At 35.1% G+C, this 23,069-nt stretch overlaps 2 protein-coding genes and 1 long non-coding RNA gene across 4 annotated transcripts in view; 2 read left to right on the top strand and 1 right to left on the bottom strand.

Annotated features, from left to right (window-relative positions):
• The window catches only part of KIF18A (kinesin family member 18A), an 85,055-nt gene extending 81,200 nt beyond the window's left edge, over nucleotides 1-3,855 (bottom strand). The window contains exon 1 of the mRNA XM_006730525.3: nucleotides 3,705-3,855. The gene's annotated coding sequence lies outside the window, so the exon portion shown is untranslated. The remainder of the gene's footprint in view (nucleotides 1-3,704) is intronic.
• The window catches only part of LOC145716168 (uncharacterized), a 453,113-nt gene that overhangs the window by 230,686 nt on the left and 199,358 nt on the right, over nucleotides 1-23,069 (top strand). The gene's annotated exons all lie outside the window — the stretch shown is intronic.
• The window catches only part of METTL15 (methyltransferase 15, mitochondrial 12S rRNA N4-cytidine), a 183,412-nt gene continuing 166,235 nt past the window's right edge, over nucleotides 5,893-23,069 (top strand). The window contains exons 1-2 of one of the 2 annotated variants that reach the window (XM_031025070.2): nucleotides 5,893-6,131; nucleotides 9,109-9,395. In XM_031025070.2, the coding sequence (XP_030880930.2) occupies nucleotides 9,126-9,395 (270 nt within the window). In that variant the 5' untranslated portion in view covers nucleotides 5,893-6,131; nucleotides 9,109-9,125. The remainder of the gene's footprint in view (nucleotides 6,132-9,108; nucleotides 9,396-23,069) is intronic. The other variant, XM_081798434.1, reaches the window with a different exon arrangement.

Genomic DNA, 23,069 nt, shown 5'->3' with positions numbered 1-23,069 from the left:
CGCATCGGGCTCCCTGCTCGGTGGGAAGCCTGCTTCTCCCTCTCCCACTCCCCCTGCTTGTGTTCCTGCTCTCACTGTGTCTCTCTCTGTCAAATAAATAAGTAAAATCTTTAAAAAAAAAAAAAAACAACAAAAACCTAATTCTCTTCAATAACTGCAAGCTAATATAAACCAAGCTGAAGAGGCAAATTCTAAACTTATAATATAAGCAGGTACTGTTCACCCAAGATAAATATAAGCCAATTAAGTTAAAGATTCACCCCCAATTATATGCAAGTACAATAATAAATTTTATTTAATTGATTGCATGTACAGATGCCTTCTTCAAGAGCAATCAGATCATGTTATGTATCTGCCATTCCCCAGCTCCAAACTCTCCAATGACTTCCTGCACAAGAATAAAATGCAAACTCCCTAGCATGTCCAGTAGGTTCTACATCTGGCCCCATCTACCTCTCTGACCTCTTTTTCAAATGGTATCCTCCCTCTTGATTATTCTGCTTCAGTCACACTGTCCTTCTTAGTGTTCCTAAAACATTCTGTCTTGTTCTAACCTCATGGCCTTGCACTTTCTCTTCTTTGCCTGGAAGGCACTACCTTCAGAGATTTGCAAACCTTAATCTCTCAGTTCGTTATTCATGTTTCTGTTTAAATATCACCTCACAGAGGCTTTCCCTAAAGATTCCATTCAAAATAGTGTCACCCTGCTCTTTCCTCTTCCATCTCTTACCAGCTTTATTTTTCTTCTTAGCATCTACACTAATTGGAAAATATGCATCATTTGGTTACATATTTATTGCTTGTTTCCCCTCTAGAATATAAACACTATGAGAATATGGACTACATCTGTACCCCAGAACCTTGAACAGGGCTTGTTCAATATTTAGGACTCAGTACATACTTGTTCAATAAATGAATGAATGAACTAATGCAGGTTTTCAAGATACATGTGCAAAACAAGTGTAAAATAGCAGACTTGGCATATAACCATTTGTATTTTTAAAAGACATACATATTTTTATATGTATGGGCTCTTTTAGGAAAAGAACACAAGAATTGATAGCATCAGTTGCCCCATGGTGGGGAAATATGAAGGTATGGGTGACAGGCAGGCTTACTTTCTACTGTATATCTTTTTGTATCATTTGGATTTTAAACAAGACTAGTTATTTTCCTTTCAAAAACAAAACAAAACAAAAAAGTATTAAAATTTACCGTAAGTACAATCCTTCATTTAATAATGTTGTATTTATAGAATACTTTCTAATGAACACTTAGTATACAAATAGAAATTGCTAAGCAATTTACATACTTCTTATTTAATCCCCAAAACAATCCTATGATATAGGTATTTATAATCATTTCTATTTTACAGAGGGATAACTATAATATAGATTAAGTTAATTGGCTAAAGTCACACTATTGGAAGCACAAGACATGGGATTTGAACTCAGACTAACTGGATGTAAAGCTGAAGTATTTAAATCACTATTCTTTTGCTTGTAAATATATAGTCTCCAGAAATTTTCTCATAGAAGTTAAAAATATATATTTGCCTATTTTTGATAAAAACTTCAGGGCCCAGGAAAGGAGCTCATGAATGAATATTGAAATAAAACTGAAAGTATGATTCTCTCTGCTTGTGGGATATCAAACAGTTATCTATTCTTAGCAAATACACTATTAATTGAGAACTCTTAAATTAGGTCAATAAGGTCATAACTACTACTAATGAACAACAATGATTATCATTTGAGCATGCTCTGTATATCAGACATTATGGTAAACATTTTGAGGCGCCTGGGTGGCTCAGTCATTAAGCGTCTGCCTTCGGCTTGGGTCATGATCCCAGGGTCCTGGGATCGAGCCCACATCGGGCTCCCTGCTCAGCAGGAAGCCTCTTTCTCCCTCTCCCACTCCCCCTGCTTGTGATCCTTCTCTCACTATGTCTCTGTCAAATAAATAAAATCTTTAAAAAAAACAAAACAAAACCAGTTAACATTCATCATCTCATTCAATCCTTAAATAATCATATAAGGTATATTCTATAATAGTCTCCATTTTACAAAAACAGAAAGTTAGTTTAAGATAAGTAATTTTTCCAAGATGACATAACTAGTAAGTGAGGAGCCAGAATGTAGACTCAGGCCAGATCCAAAGCCCATGTTCCCTAACAACAATGCTCCACTGGAATAAGAACAGAATATTTTCAAACAAAGGAACAGAAATGCTGCACGAATTATTTTGAATGTGGAGTCATATAATTCTGAATTATTTCTTAAATTCAAGCTTAAATCTGAATTAGATTCAGGTTCAACAAACACTTTCTAGGAGCAGGAACTATCCTCCATATACTATCTTTTATAGTCTCTATGCAACTTACACCTGTCCTTGGAACTAACTTTAGTGTTAGAGCCAGTGCTTCTACTAGTTAAAAACATCATGTAAGAAAGAAATTTCAAATGGAGTGAAGGGCGGCACTAACATCTGGGCTATTTTTTTCCTCCTACATTTCATAGAGTTGACAGCATAAACGTGATTTTGTTGTGTACCTTAATCGATTCAAGGTATCAATGCACTTTGACAAGATGCACTTTTAAAGTGAAAATTTTATGTATTTCAAATACTTGTTCAGTAACAGAAGAGATTAATTTATTACTGTTAAAGGCAAGATAATCTTTGTTTACTGAAACAGACAATTCTTACAAGGTAATAGAAACTTAGTAACAAACGCTATCTTGCCTTTGGTTCTTATATTCTCTAGCACCAAAGTTCATAAATACTTTCCAAAATCCAAGGCGGAGTGCTGAAGCTGGTGGAATAACAACTACCAACTAAAACCTGTAGAATGCTTAATACATTCTACTTGATAGTTAATAGTTTTTTTTTTTTAACCTAAACTATGTATTATACAACAAAATTATTCAATTCCGGTCAAATAACTTCTTTTCATGAACAGAAGTAACTGTAACTGAGTGCCTAATGAGCTCCTAAAAGAGTCTTGAAGAAACTAAGAACAGTAGAAGGACTTATTCTCAAGGTTCAAGAGGACCTTTCATTCGCAAAGCATTTTGCCAAGCAGTATCGCTTCCATACCATTCTTGGCAATCCCGCTAGGCAGTGCTGGCAAGTCTTGTCTTGATGCTACAACTGGGACTCAGAGGAGGTTCCCGACTGACCTTTGCCAGGCTCACAGCAGAACCTTGCAGGACAAAAAGTTTTTAAGTTGGAGAACCAAAACTCCTTATTTGATAGTTAAGCCCAGAGCTACATTTACATCTGTATCTGAAACAAAACACTCTGAATTAGGAGTGCGGAATGAACTTTAGACACTGTAAGGTGCAGGGCAATGAAAGTGCTCTGCCAGTCTGGGAAAGGGGCCAGGATGCCTTTTAAAACTTCCGCCTTTCTCAGAATTTAAGGCAGTAGATTTCTGCCCTTCCTGATGAGCAGTCAAGGGCTCCTGATCAGGCAGAGTTATGCTCTAGCGGGTTCTCGAGTTCCTTCTTCCTTTCACTTTCTCCCCAGGGACCCTAACTACCCTCACCCCCGCACACACACACCCACTACTTAACCCTTCCGCATTTGTCATCAAGCCCATCTACTCCAAAGGCAGCCCCAGGAGCCTTCCGCTTCCACCGAGATGGGTCATCAAAAGGAGTGTCTCGAGACGAGAGGTTTCTCCTCGCGTGCCTCTCACTCACCTCAGGTCCAGCAAAGATTACCACGACACTTCACTACGACGTCCGCCTCTCCACGATTCAAACTCAGCCACAAGATTCAAACCCAAGCCAGCTTTTTCAGCACCTCGTTTCATTGGCTGCCGACTTCGTTACGCCATCACGTCGGACGTTGCCGTGGCGCGCTGCCGCTTGGCGCCAGGAGTCTCAGCCGCGCAGTTCAGTGGAAGCGGCCTTGCTGCGCGTCGCCAGGGCAACGCGCACGGCTGTTTCCGGAGGCATTGGCCGAGGTGGGCGGGGCTAGACCTCAGCTGCCGGTGGGAGGTAGACACCTGGGATCATCAGGCCACCTCCAGACCCGCGGGCGCATGGCCGGGTCCCGGGGTTCAGGGTGTGAGTGAGACGGGAGAGGGCAGGGGTTGGCTTGTGCCGTCTGCTTGTGGGAGAAGTGGAGCCTGTTGGGTGTGGGTTAATGGGTTCTGAATGTTTATATTCTCCTTTTCTTTATTGAGTAGTGAGGCCTTCAAGGCGCGGGTCCCATGCTCTGGTAGGTGTAGGGACCTGTTCCTTTTAGCCACTTTCACTGGATCGAACTGGGGTCAGTGTTTCAATTAATTGAAAGTCCAGGGCTTTTGGTTTGAGGCCCCAGTCTTCATTTCTCAGGACTCCCAGGCCTACTCCCTTTATTGCTGACTGAAACTTTGGTGTTTTGTTGTTTTTACATTTCTTTCTAATGATGACTTTACAAAATAAATTCATTTAAATTTATTGTCCTAGTTCATTATTGGATGCAGTGGTTTTGTAAGTCTTAGATTGTAGATATTATTTCAGAATGTATGCTTTAATAAGAAAAAAATACCAGAAAAAAATGGGAAATATGCTTGCTAAGCCATCTTTGTCAGGATATTTTTAATAGTGTGATCTGAATGTCATTGTTATTCTTTATATTAACATTATTGTATCCATTAAGCAATTTCTGATTGTAGACTTTAGGGACATAATAGCATAAGTAAAAATCCCTGCCCTCTTGGAGTTTATATTCTTATATGGAGCTTATCCCCATAATAAATAGGATGGCACAACACATTGCAGAGTATTACAAGTGAAATAATATATGAAAACCTCCATAATATGGACATTTATTTCCTATTGAAGAAAATCAGAAGCACTGTATTGTATCTGATTCATGTTACATGATTGTTTCTGAATTCTGGATAGAGCATCAATAAAGACACTAATTGCTGGCTATATTACATGTATCTTAGCTAATGGAATAGTTATTTGTATGGTGCTGGGTTTGGTAATAAAATTGAGAAGCCTTTTTATTTCAAATATGCATTCACTCTATAGTACTTTACCATTGGTGTCCCAGGCATTTTGTTAACTTTATGTATGTTATTTCATTTAATTCTCAAAACAGTCCATGAGATGTAGGCACCATTTATTTTACTGAAGAAAAAAAACTGAAGTTTTCATAAAATCCCTAAATTATTTATTATTAACTGTACAAACCAGCCAGTTCAGAATTGAGGACTTTGTCTCAGAAATATTTTCTAAATTAAGTGATATTAAGATGCTTTCTTAATCTATTCTGAAAATAGGCATTTTTTAAAAGCCAATTTCTTGTAAAATTGCATTGATTTTTGGTGAATAAGAAGTGTTTTAGATATCATCTTTTTTGACACCCACATTGTAAGGCTTGGCAACAGGTGTTTCCACACCTAATGTAGGTGCTTATTTTACATTTAACTTTAAATTCTGTCTTACACTTGCCCTTTAGCACGTTCAGATGATGAGGTCCATATTCTTAATAGTATAGTTAAAGCAAAGAAACTTTAATGTTACAATCAATGCCATCACTGTGCCAGCTGGCTTCTGTTTAGTTTGGCGAAACATTAAGGAGTATAGCAGAAAGTATAAGAGACTGGTGTATTTTGGAACGAAATGAAGGAAAAATAACCAAAATCTTAAAAACATGTAGTGCTGAAGGAGACAAATTCCCACCTTTTGTTAGAAATTGGAGTATGACTAATGGCTGTGTTATAAAGAACACAGAAATTTAACATAGCTTCATAATAAACCAAACAGAGTGGAGATTAAGGATAAAATGGAAAGTTAAATTTAAACTTGCCTCAGACATTAAAAAACAAAACAAAACACGTAAACGTAAATTTAAACCTGGCAGTAGTAGGTTCTTATTCCTGCCCCTTCCAGGAACACTATTTGAAACCCCCATGCCCGCAGCACCCTTTGTCAGCTGGGTCCTGGAAACAGCGGAACGAAAGGCAGACGGTTTTGTGTTGCTGGGGCGGACGTGGGGCCAATCTGTCCGTCCTTGCAAGTTTCCCCCAAGGTTGGGACTTAGACGTGCGGCAGATTCATGTTCTCTGGCAACATAGTGGTCGTCGCTGGCCCGAGTTAGAAGCCAACTGAGAATTATTCGTGCCTCAGGTGAGGAGAAGGTGGCCGAGACCCGGGAGCTCTTTTGGAGCCCACCCCATGCCTTTGGGGGAACTTCCAGGGGTCGCCGGATTCGCCCAGGACAAAGAAAACACGCTCCTGCTCCCGCTTCCTCTCCTCAACACTCATTCATCTGAGCTCAGAAGTTTGTAAACAGTTTTCCCTCTTCCGAGTATAATTCTTAGGCAAAAGGATGCATTCTTCCGTAACTTTAGAACCTCTTTCACTTTCTGTGCACTCGGCTGCCAGCTTCCAGGCTGGGTTTTTGGCCTTAGGAATTAAATTTTCAAACGGTTTTCTCCGGAGGGAAGGCTAAGTGCAATGATGGTAATTGGTAGCACCGTTGAGGAAGTAGCTTTCAAAGGTATCACTCACCTTCGTGTTCCCACAGTTGAAAGGGTAACCTGGCCAATTCCCTGGATTCAACAGCTTAAACTGAACTTTGCTGGCAAAGTTAAATGATTTACCTAGGGAAACCGCAGAGTTGGCTCTAGCGGTCAGGTTTCCCGACTCCCCGCTTCCTTCTTGTGACCGGAGGAAACAAACTACCTTACATCATTTAGGGTGCTTGGTTCGGAGCCAGCTGCAGGAGTGCTCAGGGTTATCTGATAGGAGACCGGGTTGCCTAAAGGGATGGAACTGCCTAATTTAGAGCTTGCCCCTTTCCATTCTTAGGGAGGTATTCAGGAAACCACCAAAGAGGAAAATTATTGAAGTCCTTTCTCCATGTTGACCCACGTTAGTAGCCAATTAGTGCATAATAAAATCTTTAGGCTTTGTACCTGGAACAAAGTTGAGTAAATACATAGAAATTGAATGCAGAAGAAAAGAGTTAAATGCTAGCAAAAGAAGCATTTTTTCCCCCTATCTGTTCTACTTGCTTTTTCCTATGTGGTTTTGATTCCTGTATTGGAATTGATTCACATATTTATATCTGGACATACAGCGTAGACTGCTTAAATATTCCACATTCCACTATTTAGGCCTATACATTGCATGTCCTCTGTTATACTGTATTTCCAAATGGAGTAGGACCAAGTAATAGGATATTGGTTCTTTACAGAAAAAGGATCTAATTCATGAGATAGTACAAATATATAGTCAGTGTAATTAAAGTACCATTCAATTACATGGGTGCAATAAATAGAACCAGTGGTCTATGTTTGTAGCATAGAGGCTAAGATAAGATTTTAGGCTCTGGGGATAGAATGATGGAGTTACAGTTCTAGCCTTATAGCTCTCTAGGTATATGACCTTTTGGCAAATTACTTCTCTGTTTTCCTCATCTGTAAAATAGAAATAATACTACCTACCTCTAAGAGGTGTGGTAAGGATTGAATGAGTTTAGTAGTATTTGGTAAGTGTCCAGTAAATGTTAACTTTTATTTTGAAAAATGTTACAAACACTAGGTTAGTGGGTAGTTGGGTTTACTTTGTATAAGCTTTCTGAACAACACGAGGCACAATTAATAATTTGGCTAACTTGTCACCAGTGAACATCCAAAATATTATTTAAACACTTACTTCCAGTCTTTTTTTTTTTTTCCTATATTTTTCCTGTGTCACATTTGCCACATAATTCTGTGGATTATGTCTTAGGTAAAGTTGGCATTTCCTTAAGGTAACATTTTGTTGGTTTATATATTATATTTATATAATATAAATGTATTTCTTTTCTAGTCATTACATGTGATCAACTTTTCAACATTTTTCATTTCTATTGCAAAAGGAAGGGAAGGCATATTTAAGCAGGATATTTATGTTTTTTTTGGTGGGGGAGATATTTATGTTTCTTGAAGCATTTTGAGAATGTGGTTTTTGGTACAGTCAGGCAGGTGAAATTTCCTAAAGTAAGTTTTGATAAAAATATTCTGTAGAATCTAGAGTTTACCCTTCCATCCATTCATTTTTTTTTTTCTTCTTCAGAAAACACTTATGAAGCACCTAGTGTGCATCTGCTTTTGTGGATATAAAGATGTGGGTCTTATTCTTAAATAACCAATAATCTATAAGGAAGGAAGAAGAGTGTTAACTTGGTATTTACTGTAGTAGTATTAAAAACGTTGCTTAAAATCTAATATATAAAGAGCATAGTGTTTCCAAAAGGTTTTCTGTTACTATATTTCATAAATACTTTTTCCTCTGCATTTGAAACAGTTACAGATTGCAGAATCAAAAAGAACAAGTGTGAGAAAGTTAAGGAATGTATTAATTATTTATTTACTTGTTTTGGGGGGGGCCGGGGACACACAAAGCATGCCAAAGTATGCTCAGTTGAGTGTTTATAAAGTTATAATTTAAATTGGAACATGCTTTACTGATAGAGGCCATGGTGAGATAATCTCATCAGGAGAATATTCATAACAAGTCTGCAAGATTTTCACAAACTGATTTTTACCCTCATTTCTTTTTGGATAAACATGCATATCTTTTTCCAGGGACAATTTTTCAAACAAAGTTAAACTGAAGATGAAGCTTTAACATGAGAAAAACAAATAGAAGAGCTTAAAATAAAAGACCACCTGAACCTGAAATAGGATAATATTCGTAATCCCTTTAATCATCCAAATAGCTATTTTTAAATTTAAATTCAATTAATTAACAGATAGTGTATTATTAGTTTCAGAGGTAGAGTTCATTGATTCATCAATTGTATATACATCACAACTGCTCACAAGTGCTCAATACATCACATTCCCTCCTTAATGCCTATCACCTTGTTACCCCATCCCCTAACCCCCCGCCAGATAACTTTTCTAAATAAATAGTTCTAACGCACCGAATCCATTCTTTAGAGTTAATTAAGGTTAGAAAAGTATATTTCCAAAAAATGATGACTTAATGATCAATTTTTCATCCCTGATCATTAAAACGTTAATGGTTTTAGAGCTTATCAGGCCACATTAAAAAGTTATATAAAATTGTATATTTTAAAAATCAACAATCATATTTTTAATTTTTTTTCTAGATTTGTTGACCTACAGAATGCTTCGATACCCATATTTTTGTAGAATCTATAAAGAATTTCTTTCATGCTGGTTGGAATCTGGCATATTTAATTTAGGTGTCTGGCCAAAAAAAATACACGATACAGCACAAAGATATAGTGAATATGAAGCCCAGGAGCAAACAGATCAAACTGGAACTCAGGAGATACACAGATCTCAAGATAGAGATTTCGAAGCCGTGACTAAATTACATATTCCGGTAATGGTGGATGAAGTTGTTCGTTGTTTGGCACCACAAAAAGGCCAGGTAAGTTGATTAGTGTTATTGTTTTTTAACACTTTTCAAATTGAGATATTCACTTTTCTTAATATTTACAATTTTAAAGTGTACAATTCAGTGGTTTTTAGTATATTCACAAGGTTTTACAATCATCACTATCTAATTCAGGAGCATTTCATCACTCCAATAGGGAATCCTATATTCCATTAGCATTCACTCTGCATTGACCTTCTCCTTGCCCTTGACAACTATTATTAATCTTTTTTTTTTTTTTTTGTCTGTATGGAGTTTCCTAATCTGGCCATTTCATATAAATGGCTTCATATTATATGTGCCCTTTTGCATTTGCTTTGTATTATTTAGCATGTTTTCAAGATTCATCCAAGTTGTAGCATCCAAGTTGTAGCATCCAAGTTGTAGATTCATCCATTGTTGTGTGTACTTCATTTCTTTTTTCCCTGAACTACGGCATTTATGGACATCCTCTTTATGCATTCACCAATTGATGGCACTTGTGTTTCTACTTTTTGGCTGCTGTGAATAATGCTGTTATGAACATTCATATACAAGTTTTTGTGTCACATATGTTTTAACTTCTCTTGGGTATATACCTAGGAGTGGAATTGCTGCATCATATGGGTGACTATGCTTAACTTTTTGAGGATCTGCCATAGTGTTTTGCAGAGTTGATTAGTTTTGTCAAATAATAGTTTTAAAAGAAAAAGAACATGACACTGGCTGAGTGGTTTGGATATGAAAACTGAGTTCTAGCATAGACTCTTGATAATTTTGGTATCTTTTCAGGAATGACTAGAGACAAAAATGAGGATGTGAATTCCTGTTCCTTGTTTTGTTAGACTTCTTAACTACCTTGCTATTTGATTTAGAGTTCTTCAGAGAAACAGAACCAACAGGATATGTGTGTGTGTGTGTGTGTGTGTGTATGTGTGTATGGGGAGGAGCAGAGATTGAATGATTGATTTCAAGGAATTGAATCTCAAAGAGGGTTGGTAAGTCCAAAATGTGCACAGTAGGCTGGCAGGCTAGAGACCCAGGTAAGAATTGCAGTTTGAGGCCAAAAGCAATCTGCTGGCAGAATTCCTTCTTGTTCCAAGGAGATCAGTCTTTGTTCTATTAAGGCTTTTCACTAATTGGATGGGGCCCACCCACTTTATGGAGGGTAATCTGCTTTACTTAGTATAGTAATTTAAATTTTAATCTCATCTAAAAAAAACAACAAAAAAAAAACAAGGAAAACCTTCACAGAAACATCTACAATAATGTTTGATGAAATATCTGGGCACTGTGGCCCAGCAAAGTTGACATATCCAATTAACCATCATACTTGCCTTATTTAGTGTTGCTGGCAGGATTATATAAAGTTTTAGATACAAAATTGCTTTAAACTCTATAAAGAGATTAAAAAAAATGTTAGGTGATATAATATCCAAAAAGACAAAGCTGGAAACTTTCTGGAAATTAAGCACATTTACAAAAGGAAAAAAAAAATCTTTATCATAGTAAATTTTCATCAAATGTGTTTTTATAACTTAATGCTAATACTTAGTGTACTGACTTCAGAAATATGGTTTCTTATTTTAGAAGTACTATTACTACCTAAATCGGTTATTTCCATTCTAAAAGTCACACCTTTCTTCTTTTCCAGGATATAGTGGCTTAGTGGTTAAGAGCAAAGATTTTATAATTGGACTGCCTAGGTTTGAATCAGTCATCTAACACACATTTGTGTGCATACACACAGACATACACAGCCTTTAATTTTTTTTTTTTTTTGAGACTTCTTTAAGTTGGATCAGACAGTTTTTATGAACTAAGTTCTAAGCTATATGCATAAAGTATGCTGGAATGGCTGGATGTTGCTCATATGAAAGCCATCAGTGATATGACTTAGGTTGCTTGATCACAAAAATATTCGTTTACCTTATCCGTAGGCAGTGTGTATATATATATATATATATAACAAGGTAAGCCCAGTATTCTTAAATTAGATTATGTGTATAAAATATCTAGCTCAGTGCTGTCATGTAGTAGGGACTCTAAAATATACACAAAAATGTAAATAAAATACTAAATTGGATAAAACTTCTTGTTAAATACAACTTAATCAAAATGAAATTCTCTTCATTTTCTGTAAAGATTCATAATGCATGGTTAACAATTAACACCCATACCTAAATGTGAGCCTAAAAAAAAAAAGTACATATAAATATATATATATGATGTAATTGAGATATATATGAGAGGGAAGGGACAATTAGTAAAAAAGTGGAACAATTTGAATTCAGTGGCTTGAATTTGACCTCTGGAACCAGAAACTAAAGCTCATTGTATAAATTTTTTGAACCCTAATAGCAAAAACTAAATATTTATCTTACATTAAACTTAGAGTAAAAAAAGAGCCAAACAAAAACAAACCAAGCCCTACAAAATCTCCTAAAAATCAGTATTGGATCTGCCTTTGTTCTAAAACCAGGTGGAATAAAATTAGACGATTCTACAACTTGACCTATCCTGACGTTTCATTTTGTTCAAGGTTCTGACAAATATAATGTTGGTTTATTTTGACATTTCCATTGTTCTGATTTGAGTTGGGTTTTCTAGTAACTTTTTATAGAAAGTTTAATTTTATAAATGTTATTTCTGAAAACTTTCATGTGAGGTACATTTAGAGACAATGTTATTTCTTACCTTTTCTGCTGTCTGGCAGACAGCTTTATTCACTATTCCCTTAATCTTCAAGTAATAAAAACTGGTGACAGTACTTGGACAGGAAAGGTCTTGATTTCTTCCAGAATCCATTATTTGCTTCTTTTCTTCCTGAGCCTTTTCCCCAAAATTATTTTCCTTTGCAAACTATGAGTCATACACTCACTTGTATCAATCATCCACTTGATTACTGTTTTTCATATCACCTTCAATGGTGAATTTATAAATGAAACTTTTGATCATAACAAGAATTTTAAAAAATATCTAAATGTAGTTTTCGGTGAGGCCTTGGTCATTTAATGGTTCTTTCTTTTTTTTTTTTTTTAATCATTTAAAAGTTGCTTATCAAAAGAAAATAATTTTGGGAATTTCTTCTACATCATAACCAATTTAGTGGATATTAATTTAGTTTTGCAAATACATGTTTTACAAAACATGATTTTTACATGTTGTTACAAAACAAATACATGTTTTACAAAACAAATACAGTTTTACAAATTTGGATTAAAAGAAAATAAAAATTTTTCTTATCTTCCTCTTCCTTGGGAGGTACAGAAGGAATTGAATAAATTATAACTCTTTCTCCTAGCCCAGTTTTCATTATTTCATAATCTGGTGAATAACTTTTTATAAGAATATTACTTATTCTAAAAAAATTTTTCTCCCTGGAGATGTTTTAGCGTAGGCCACCTTGGTCAATGTTTCATTCATAATTTCTTGAAAACCAGAGAAAAAGCATGACCTGCCTAGTTGAAGATGGTAGCAGTTTGGAGGGTATAGGAGACTTGGTATTCTTTGCCTAAATACTAGTGCCAGTTTAGTTCGGTACCTTGGGGTTTCTGTAAGAGTGATAGGTTATAAGGGAGATGATGGACATTCAAGGACTAGTACCAGTAGCGTGTAATTTTGGGCAAGTAACTTATGACTGTGCTTCAGATTCTTCATCTGTAAAGTGAGGAAATGTGACCTAATTCATGGTCACTGTGAGGATTAGATGAGTTCACATACATAAATTGCTCAGAATGATATCTTCCAAGTAGTATGAACTCAATATTAACATTAGCTGTTGTTACTATTACAGGGATAGGAAGGGTTGGAGCTGGTCACTAGATACAATAAAATTCAGGAGAAAAATGCCGAGAGACAGCAAAGGTGGAAATAAAAGTTCAGGAAAGGTGAAACCAGCATGTCTGGAATTGAAAAAGTGCTGTTTCCTTTGTACTTTGGAACTCTCCTCATCATGATCCTTCAGGTCTTGACTCAAATTTCACTTTCTCAGGGAAGTTTTTTCTGAGCCTCCAAAGGGGGCAGGTCTCCCTGTTACACTTTCATGGAGTCATATACTTTTCTTTCACAGCATTAATAATAATTTATAATTATAACTTTTTATGAGATTATTTGTTCAGTGGACTGTCCTCCATGAAGTCATGGACATGTTTTTCTTGTTTTCCATATCTCCAGTGTCTTGCACAAGGCCTATAGCATGGTGGGTTTGTAATGATTTTTAAGTGAATGAATAAAAGTCAAAGTTAACTGGAGGACAGATGTGAGGCACAAATAAAAGGAATGTCCCTTGGGTACTGAGGTCACTTCTCGGGCTCAAGACTTTTATGTGATTCCAACCTCAGTATGGCAGGCCTGGTCTGATGAAGTAGTTGGAGAAACCTGGTGAGAAACAGATAGGAGGACTGAGAAAATGAGCTGGTATCTAAACTGATGCAAAATGAATTATGATAAATATCAGACTAAGGTTGTAAGGTTGATTTTATGCATATTCAAAATAATTATCTTCTCTATTTTGATATTCTAACATTTAATATTAATTTCATAATTACTAGATTTGCTGAAGTTGTCATGGTACCAGATATAATTTTCTTTATAAAAAAATTAATTATGCTCTGCATGATGGATTTTTCTTAAGATCAGTAGCAATATTTTACTTGAAAATCTTTATAATCTTTAACGTAGAGTAAACATCAAAGAGAAAATCCTGAAACTGTATGTTTTGTCTCTTTATTTATTTATAAAAGATCTTTATTTATTTGACAGAGAGAGAGAGCGAGAGAGGGACCACAAGCAGGGGGAGTGGAAGAGGGAGAAGCAGGCTTCCCGCCGAGCAGGGAGCCCGACGTGGGGCTCAATCCCAGGACCCTGGGACCACAACCTGAGCCAAAGGCAGACGCTTAGCTTAAGGACTGAGCCACCCAGGTGCCCCAGTTTTGTCTCTTTAAATATTGAAGGCTGATTGGCCACAGAGAGGAAGAGTTTAATTTATTTCATTTGACCTCAAATTATTGAAAAAATTAGGAACTTTTCTAAGAGACAGGATCAATGCCATAGTTCTTGCGGGGAGATGCATTTTTTTTTTTTTTTAAGGAAGAACTATTAAAATTTCAGATGGAATGGACTGTCAAGATACAGTATTTTCTCTCCCTTATTTTTTTAAAATATAGGTTTCTTTGAACTAAACTTTTATTTTACATTGCATTTTACCATTGTTTATTTGAAAAAAAAATGTTTCTGTCTTAAAAAAATTATGTAGGTACTATAAGTGACCTTTGTATCAAAATACCTTCTGCAGTTTAATATTCTAGTGTTACACTGGTAAATATTTAATACCTGGTCTGAGAGTCAGGGTGGGGTATAGATTTAAAAAACAAAAACCTTGATTGATTTTCTTTTGCAGATTTTCATGATATACATATTCCTATTGCCCATTTCAAGCTACCAACCTAATGTCACTGAATGTAGTGTTAGGGAGAAATATGAATAATTGGTGCTCTCCAGCTGGTGTGAACAATGCCAGATACTACTCTCATGATGCCATTAGATATCTGTGAATTATATAATGGCACAAAATTTTGCCTTAGAATTCTGAAAATTGGTATAGTCTGTAGAGTTTTCCCTTAGCTCATTTGATGTTACCTCATTAAGACCTGTGTTTTATGTTTCTCTGCTCTAGAAAGTACCATGGTGTAGCCATAGGATACGGTTTTTCATAAATTTTTTAACAGCAGAATTCTTTTTTCTCTCTCTAATAATCCATCCCAAATATAAAACAGATAAAAACAGCATTGCATAATATAAATTTGTTTATATAATTTACTTTTTACAAAATCAGTTATGGAACAGAGGCATTTTGTTGAGTGCAAAACTTTGAAATCAACATCAGTGTCTTTTTTTTTTTTTTTTGCATAATTTGGATTCACACAGGTAAATTATAAAATGGAATAGTCTTTTTTTTTAAACAGTCTTCCTGAAGTCTCAGCTTAATTTTTAATTGAATTGAGGTAGTAAGAAAATTTTAATTAGATTATAAAAGACATTATATATTAATAAATATATTAATTAAAGGTTTAATACAGCAATAAGACATAGCGATTATAAATATTTATGCATCTAGTGTCAGGCCATCAAAATATAGAAGCAACACCTGACAGAATTGAAAAGAAACATTGCATCATAATAATAGCTAAAGATTTTAATACCACACTCACGGTAGTCTCTAGAATAATCAGAAAAATATTAGTAAGGAAATAAAGGCCTTAAACAACACAGTAAACCAACTAAATCTAACATATATGCAGAACACTCTTCTTAACAGTAGCATACACATCTGTCTCAAGTGCATGTGGGACATTTTTTAAGATAGACCATATGGTAGCTGGAAAATTCATGAATTTGTGCAAAATGAAATACTCCTAAACAACCAATGGATCAAAGAAGAAGTCACAAGGGAAATTAGGAAATACTTAGGAATGAAAAAAATACAACATACTAAAACTTATGGGACAGCAAAATCTGTGCAACGGGAGAAATTTATAGCTATAATTGCTTACATTAAAAATCAAGAGAGATGTCAAATCTTTCATAATGTATATAAATGCATTTTGTAATGTGTATAAATGTTGAATTACTGTGTTGTCACCCGAAAGTAATATAATGTATGTCAACTATACAAATCAACAACTTAAATTTGTAATGTAAGAAACTAGAAAAAGGAGGACAAACTAAACCCAAAGGTAGCAGAGGGAAAGAAATTAAAGATTAGAGCAGAGATAAATGATATAGGGAACAGAAAAACAATAGAGAAAATTAATGAAGCCAAATTGAAGAGATCAATAAAATTGACAGTCATAGCTAGATAGACTAATAAAAAGGAGAGATGGCCTAAATTATAAGATTGAAAATGGGGACATTACTACCAATTCTGTAGAAATAGGATTATATAAGAGTACTATGAACAGTATGTCAACAATTTGGATATCCTAGATGAACTAGACAAATTCCTAGAAACACAAAACCTACCAAGACTAAATCATGAAGAAATAAAAAATTTGAATAGACCTGTAACTAGTAAGGAGATTAAATCAGTAATAAAAAAATCTACTGACAAGAAAAACCCTTGACCTGATGCCTTCACTGGTGAATTCTACCAAACATTTAAAGAATAATTATTTTCAATTCTCAGACTTACCCTAAAAAAATTGAAGAGGGAGGAATGCTTCCTAACTCATTTTATGAGGCCAGAATTACCTTGATACCAAGGGCACTACAAGAAAACTATAGGCCAATATTCCTTATAAACATTGACACAAAAATCCTCAAAATACTAGCAAACAGAATTCAGTAGCATATTAAAAGGCCTATGTATGATGACCAGGTGGGATTTATTCCAAGAATGCAAGGATGGTTCAACATATAAAAATTAATCAATTTAATCTGTAATATCAGCATCTGTAGTATCAACAGAATGAAAAGAAAAAAATACATGATCATTTCAATGGATGCAGAAAAAGCATTTGACAAAATTCAGCATCCTTTCATGATAAAACACTCAACAAACTAGGAATAGAAGGAAACTATCTCAATAAGTCTTTTATGAAAAACTCACAGTGAACATCATACTCAATGACGAAAGACTGAAAGTGTTTCCTCTAAGATCAGGAAGAAGGCAAGGAAGTCTGCTTTCACCACTTCTATTCAACATAGTACTGGAAGTTCTAGCTAGAGCAATTAGTCAAGAAAAAGAAAGAAAAGTCATCCAAATTAGAAAGAGGAAGTAAAATTCTCTGTTTGCAGATGATGTGATCTTATGTGTAGAAAACCCTATGGATTTCACAAAAAACAAACAAACCGAAAACCCCTGCAAAACCCAACCTGTTAGAACAAATAAATGAATTCATTAAAGTAGCGGGATATAAAGTTGACAGTCAGAAGTCACCATACACATGGGGCGCCTGGGTGGCTCAGTCGTTAAGCGTCTGCCTTCGGCTCAGGTCATGATCCCAGGGTCCTGGGATCAAGCCCCGCATCGGGCACCCTGCTCGGCGGAGAGCCTGCTTCTCCCTCTCCCACTCCCCCTGCTTGTGTTCCCTCTCTCGCTGTCTCTCTCTCTGTGTCAAATAAATAAAATCTTTAAAAAAAAAAAAAAAAGTTACCATACACGAACAATCAACCATCTGAAAAAAGGAAGTTACAAAAAGCAGTTACAATCACAGTAGCATTGAAAAGAATAAAATGCTTAGGAAATTAACTTCACCAAGAAAGTGAAAAACTTGTACAATGAAAACTGTAGAACATCGCTGAAAGAAATTTAAAGAAGACATAAAAAAATGAAACAAATGTTGTATTCATGGATTAGAACACTTAATATTGTTAATGTCAGTAGTACTCAAAGCAATCTACAAATTCAGTGCATTCCATATCAAAATCCCAATGATGTTTTTAAAGAAATAGAAAAATCCACCCTAAATTTTATGTGGAATCTCAAGGGACCCCGAAGGGTCAAAATAATTTTTAAAGACAAATTACTACAAAGCTATAGTAATCAAAACTGTGGTAGTAGCATAAAGTCAGACATATAAACAAATGGAATAGAGCATAGAGCCCAGAAATAAACCTCTACATATCTGGTCAAATGATTTTTGACAAGGATACCAATACCATTCAATAGGGAAAGGACACTCTTTTCAACAAATGGCATGGGGAAAACTGGATATCCACATGCAAAAGAATGAAGTAAGACCCTTACCTACCACCATATACAGAAATTAACTCAAAATGGACCAAAGACCTAAATATAACACCTAAAACTATAAAACTCTTAGAAGAAAACTTAGGGCAGGGACGCCTGGGTGGCTCAGTTGGTTAAGTGACTGCCTTCGGCTCAGGTCATGATCCTGGAGTCCTGGGATTGAGTCCTGCATCGGGCTCCCTGCTGAGCAGGGAGTCTGCTTCTCCCTCTGACCCTCCCCTCTCTCATGTGCGTGCTCTCTCTCACTCATTCTCTCTCTCTCAAATAAATAAAATCTTAAAAAAAAAAAAAGAAAGAAAACATAGGGCAAAAGCTTTATTTATGACATTGGATTTGGCAGTGATTTCGTGGATATAACACCAAAGGCACAGTTAGCAAAAGAAAAAAGACAAATTGTACTTTATGAAAATTAAAAAATAAATTGTGCATTAAAAGACACTATCCAGGGGCGCCTGGGTGGCTCAGTCGGTTAAGCATCTGCCTTCAGCTCAGGTCATGATCCCAGGGTCCTGGGATAGAGCCCCGCATCGGGCTCCCTGCTCAGCGGGGAGTCTGCTTCTTCCTCTGCCTCTGCCCCTCCCCCTGCTTGTGCTCTCTCTCTCTCTCTCTCCCTCTCTCAAATAAATAAAATTAAAAAAAAAAAAGACACTATCCACAGAGTAAAAAGGCAACTCACAGAATGGGAGAAAATATCTGCAAATCTGAGGGTTTAATATCCAGAATATATAGAAAACTTCTAAAACTCAGTAACAAAAAACAACCCAATTCAAAATGGACTTGAATAGACATTTCTCTAAAGAAGATATATGAATGAAAAGATGCTTGATATTACTAATCATTATGGTAATGCAACTCAAACCACAATGTGGTACAACTTCATACCCATTAGGATGGCGACTATCAAAAAACCCAGAAAACAAGTGTTGGTAAGAACGTAGAAAAATTGGAATCTTGTGTGCTGTTGGTGGGAATGGAAAATGGTAGAGCTGCTGTGGAAAGCAAGGTGGTGGTTTCTCAAAAAATTAAAAGTAGACTTAACATAGGATTCAGCAACTCCATTTGTGAATATATACTTAAGAGAATTAAAAGAAGGGTCTCTAAGCAGTATTTGTACACAAGTTTATAGCAACATTATTCACAATAGCTAAACGTGGAATGTTCATTGGATGATAGATAAGCAAAATGTGGCATATATATACAAGGGAGTATTGTTCAGCCTTAAAAAGGGAGAAAATTCTCTTGTCTGCCTCAGCATGGATGAGTCTTGAAGACATTTTGCTAAGTGAAATAAACCAGTCATAAAAAGACATGTATGATTCTGTTTACATGAGGTATTTAGTGTAGTCAGAATTATAGAGACTAAAAGTAGAATGGTGGTGACCAAGGGCTGGGAGGAGCAGGGAGACGGAATTACTGTTCATTTGGTATAGTTTCAGTTTAACAAGATGAAATAAGTTATGTAGATGGATATGGTGATGGTTGCACAACATTATGAATGTATTTAATTCCTACCATTGAAATGTATACTTAAAAGTGGTTAAAATGGTAAGTTTTTTTCTTATGTGTATTTTAGTACAATTTAAAAGCAAGTTATCTTCCTGAAGAAAACACAATTACATTACTTGATGGTTTCTATGAATAGATGATTGTTTTATAATTATATGAAGCATTCAAGTAAAATGAATATTGTTGCTTTTTATTTTTCGTTTGCAGATTTTATACTTGCAGAGTTTTTTTCTATGTATACTTCTAAAGTATGTCTTTAATATATATTTAAAAATCCCATTAGTATTGGATTTCATTAGCTTTGTGTTTATTATATGTAATATTTTATTACATTTATTTTGTTATATTTCACTTGGGCTATTAAGCATTTATAGATTGCTACATTACCTGGTGATGTGATGAACATTTTACATACTGTTGTTAAAGTATTTAAAATCTTATAGGGAGTTAACCATATTAAATGCAAAATAGACAAATATTGATTTTTTATCTTTGATCATATATTTAAAATTTTTATCAAATACTTTTAATAAAATTTACAGTTTATGAAAATGCAATGTGTATTAGTAAATCCCATCTTACTCAGAGTGTCAAATTTAGAAATTCCTCTTAGAGTTTTGGGGTAGAGCGTATGGGAATATGAAACCCACTGGTAAATTTAACATATTTTCTTTAATGGGAATGTATATAGTAAATGTTATTTATAAAATGTTTGTTCGTATCTTGTTATAAAAAATGTGGAGAATTGATGCAGAAAGGAGTTTTCTGGTTGCTTTTTAAAATTTTGCTATGTGTATATAAACAAGGTTTTTCTAGCTAAGTGAACTACTCGGTCATACCTAAAATGTTAGTTTCTTTAACAATTAAAGTTTTTAATAAAAATGTGTCACTTAAAACTAAAAGGAAAGTAACTTGTTTATGCTTATTTTTCATAATTATATGATAGTATTTAAAATATTTATTTTACATATACATATTTTTATAACCATGTATGTAAATAAATATGTATAATTATATTAATTTTCATAATGAAATCTTTAATAAATAGTGTATTTCTTGAATGTATATTTACCTTTTCCAGTAAGTTGAACTTCCGTGAGAATATTCTTGCTTTTCTATCAGTGAATTAATGCATTTTTATCACTGAATATAATTTTCTTCATTAGAGTTTAGAAGCAAATTATAAATAGAGGGCATAGGATAAATAAGGCCAATAACTTATTGATTCTTTTGCTTAGCCAGTGTCTTTAAATTATCTTCTTATAATTTGGTCTTTTTTGTAGTCCAGAAGCTGAATCTTTATTACATTGTTACCACTAAAATATAGTTAAGATTTTTAAATTTTAAGTTCAACTTAAAAGGTAATCAGAAACTACAGTTTTAAAAATTGCTGGTCCAGGGGTGCCTGGGTGGCTCAGTCTGTTAAGCGTCTACCTTAGGCTCAGGTCATGATCCCAGGATCCTGGGATGGAGCCCTGAGTCGAATCCTGCTCTCTGCTCAGCGGGAAGTCTACTTCTCCCCCTCCCTCTCCCTCTGCCTCTCCCCCTGCTTGTGCTCTCTCTCTCTCTCTCTCTCTCTGTGTCAAATAAATAAAATCTTAAAAAAATAAATAAAAATCACTGGTCCAAATAAAACCCCCAAATACATGTGTTTCTGTGGTTATGAAAAACGATGTTCCTCTATATCTAAAAGTCAGATATATGTACTGATTTTTGAAACTTATTTAAGAACCATTCTTCTAGTTCAGTAAATTAGAGACCCAGGAAAAAAACAGAGGTCCATTCTAGAAGGGAAGCTCGAAGAAAACGGAGGAGAAACAAGTGACGTTTTTTGGTTCACAAGGCACATTCTCATGAGTCATCCAGGGTACTGGTTACTTTCTATTTAGGTCAGTCAACACTAGTCCTTAATCAATAGTCTAATCATAGTTATTGCAAGAGGTTAGGTCCAGTGGTTCTTTTCTTTCCTGTTGTTTTTCTAAGTCCTGTATTATTTTTGTTAAGAGTGGTAGGAAGTATACCCTGACATTGTAAGTTCTCATAACATTTTATTTACTTTTCTTCCACTACTTTCTTCTCATATAACAAACTACTGAGCTGTAAGTAGCATACTTAAAATGTTATTTTATAATAAACCAAGTTTCAAAGCTTTATGATGACTCATCTTTTTGTAATGTTCTGTGAACCTTCTCCTCCCTCCTTTTTGGGGGTGCTAGTTTTTGTTTCCCTTGGGTGAAACAATTACCATTTACTAGGAGGTCATGTGCATTTAAAGGTTTTATTTACTTTGATGAATGTTGTTTTAGAAAGTGTATTTTTTATAGTTATTTGTTTTTCTTGTTCTGTGTAAACTTTTTACTTGTTTGTTTGGGTCTTCAATATATGAGATGTTGTTATGTCCCATTTCATGCTAATTTAAGCATGTATTTTGTCCTTGTCATATTTATTTGCTCTGAGTGATATACAGTATTTTTCTGCGTTTATCATTAAATTTCCAGATAAAACCTAACTTTTTCTTTGGTGTATATATATATTTTTCTTTCTGGAAAGCAAAAGAAGTTAACTCTGGATATTGAATATATTCATAAAGATGGAGGGTTTTCCACATGAGGCCAGTGTTTGCTGGGGAGAGTATTATTAATAATAATGACAGATTGTATAAGATTTTACTGTTGGCACAGCACTTTCATATGTTATTGTCTGTGCTCTTCATTAGTTCTGATCTCAGTGGCCTTTTGTGAAAAGCATCATGTTAAATGTAGAAAGTAGGAAAGGAAATATTTCCAGTGCTTCTGTTCTACTGGAACCATGTAGTAATAAATGATATTGGTTGGATTTGGATGCTTCTAGCTAATAATCAGATTATGCAGTGTGTTTTTTTCCTCCACCGTTAGTGTTAGTTCTTTGGTATCTAGTGGTTAGCCTATAAGATCTTCAGGACATGTATTAGGTCCCTTAATTGATGAGGTCAGCCAATTTGGCCTAATATCCCTAGAGAATAGATCATTAGTCTCCTGAGCACACTATGGACTATATTAGTACCAGTCATTCAGAGCATATTATGCTGCTTTTGCCATCACAACACTCTGCAGAAGAATCCTGACCCATCTCATTGGTCAGTTCTCTGGGTTTTTCGGAGCTTGTTCCAAGATTGATCTTTCATTCTGGCAAGGAATGAGATGGGAGATATATTGCTCTAAGAAAGGTATAGGATAAATTGACTAGAGCTTATTAAGTGACTGAGGCTTAGAAATGAAGGTGGAGGGAAAAGGTTAGGGTCAAGGGAAGGAAACTGTTAGAGGATGATTTGAAGGAACAGTGTTAATACTAAAAAGGGAAACAAACTTCATGAATCTGTCTTTATGTTTTCACTTCTTTCTCTGGCACCTTACTACCATATGCTTCTTTATGTTTTGATTTTATTCTTCCTT

Source organism: Leptonychotes weddellii, chromosome 11 (assembly GCF_054177405.1).
Source record: "Leptonychotes weddellii isolate Sample4059 chromosome 11, ASM5417740v2, whole genome shotgun sequence".
In the NCBI taxonomy this organism is placed as follows: Eukaryota; Metazoa; Chordata; class Mammalia; order Carnivora; family Phocidae; genus Leptonychotes; species Leptonychotes weddellii.
Note: the sequence above shows the minus strand (reverse complement) of the source record. Positions and strands in the feature narration are given on the sequence as shown.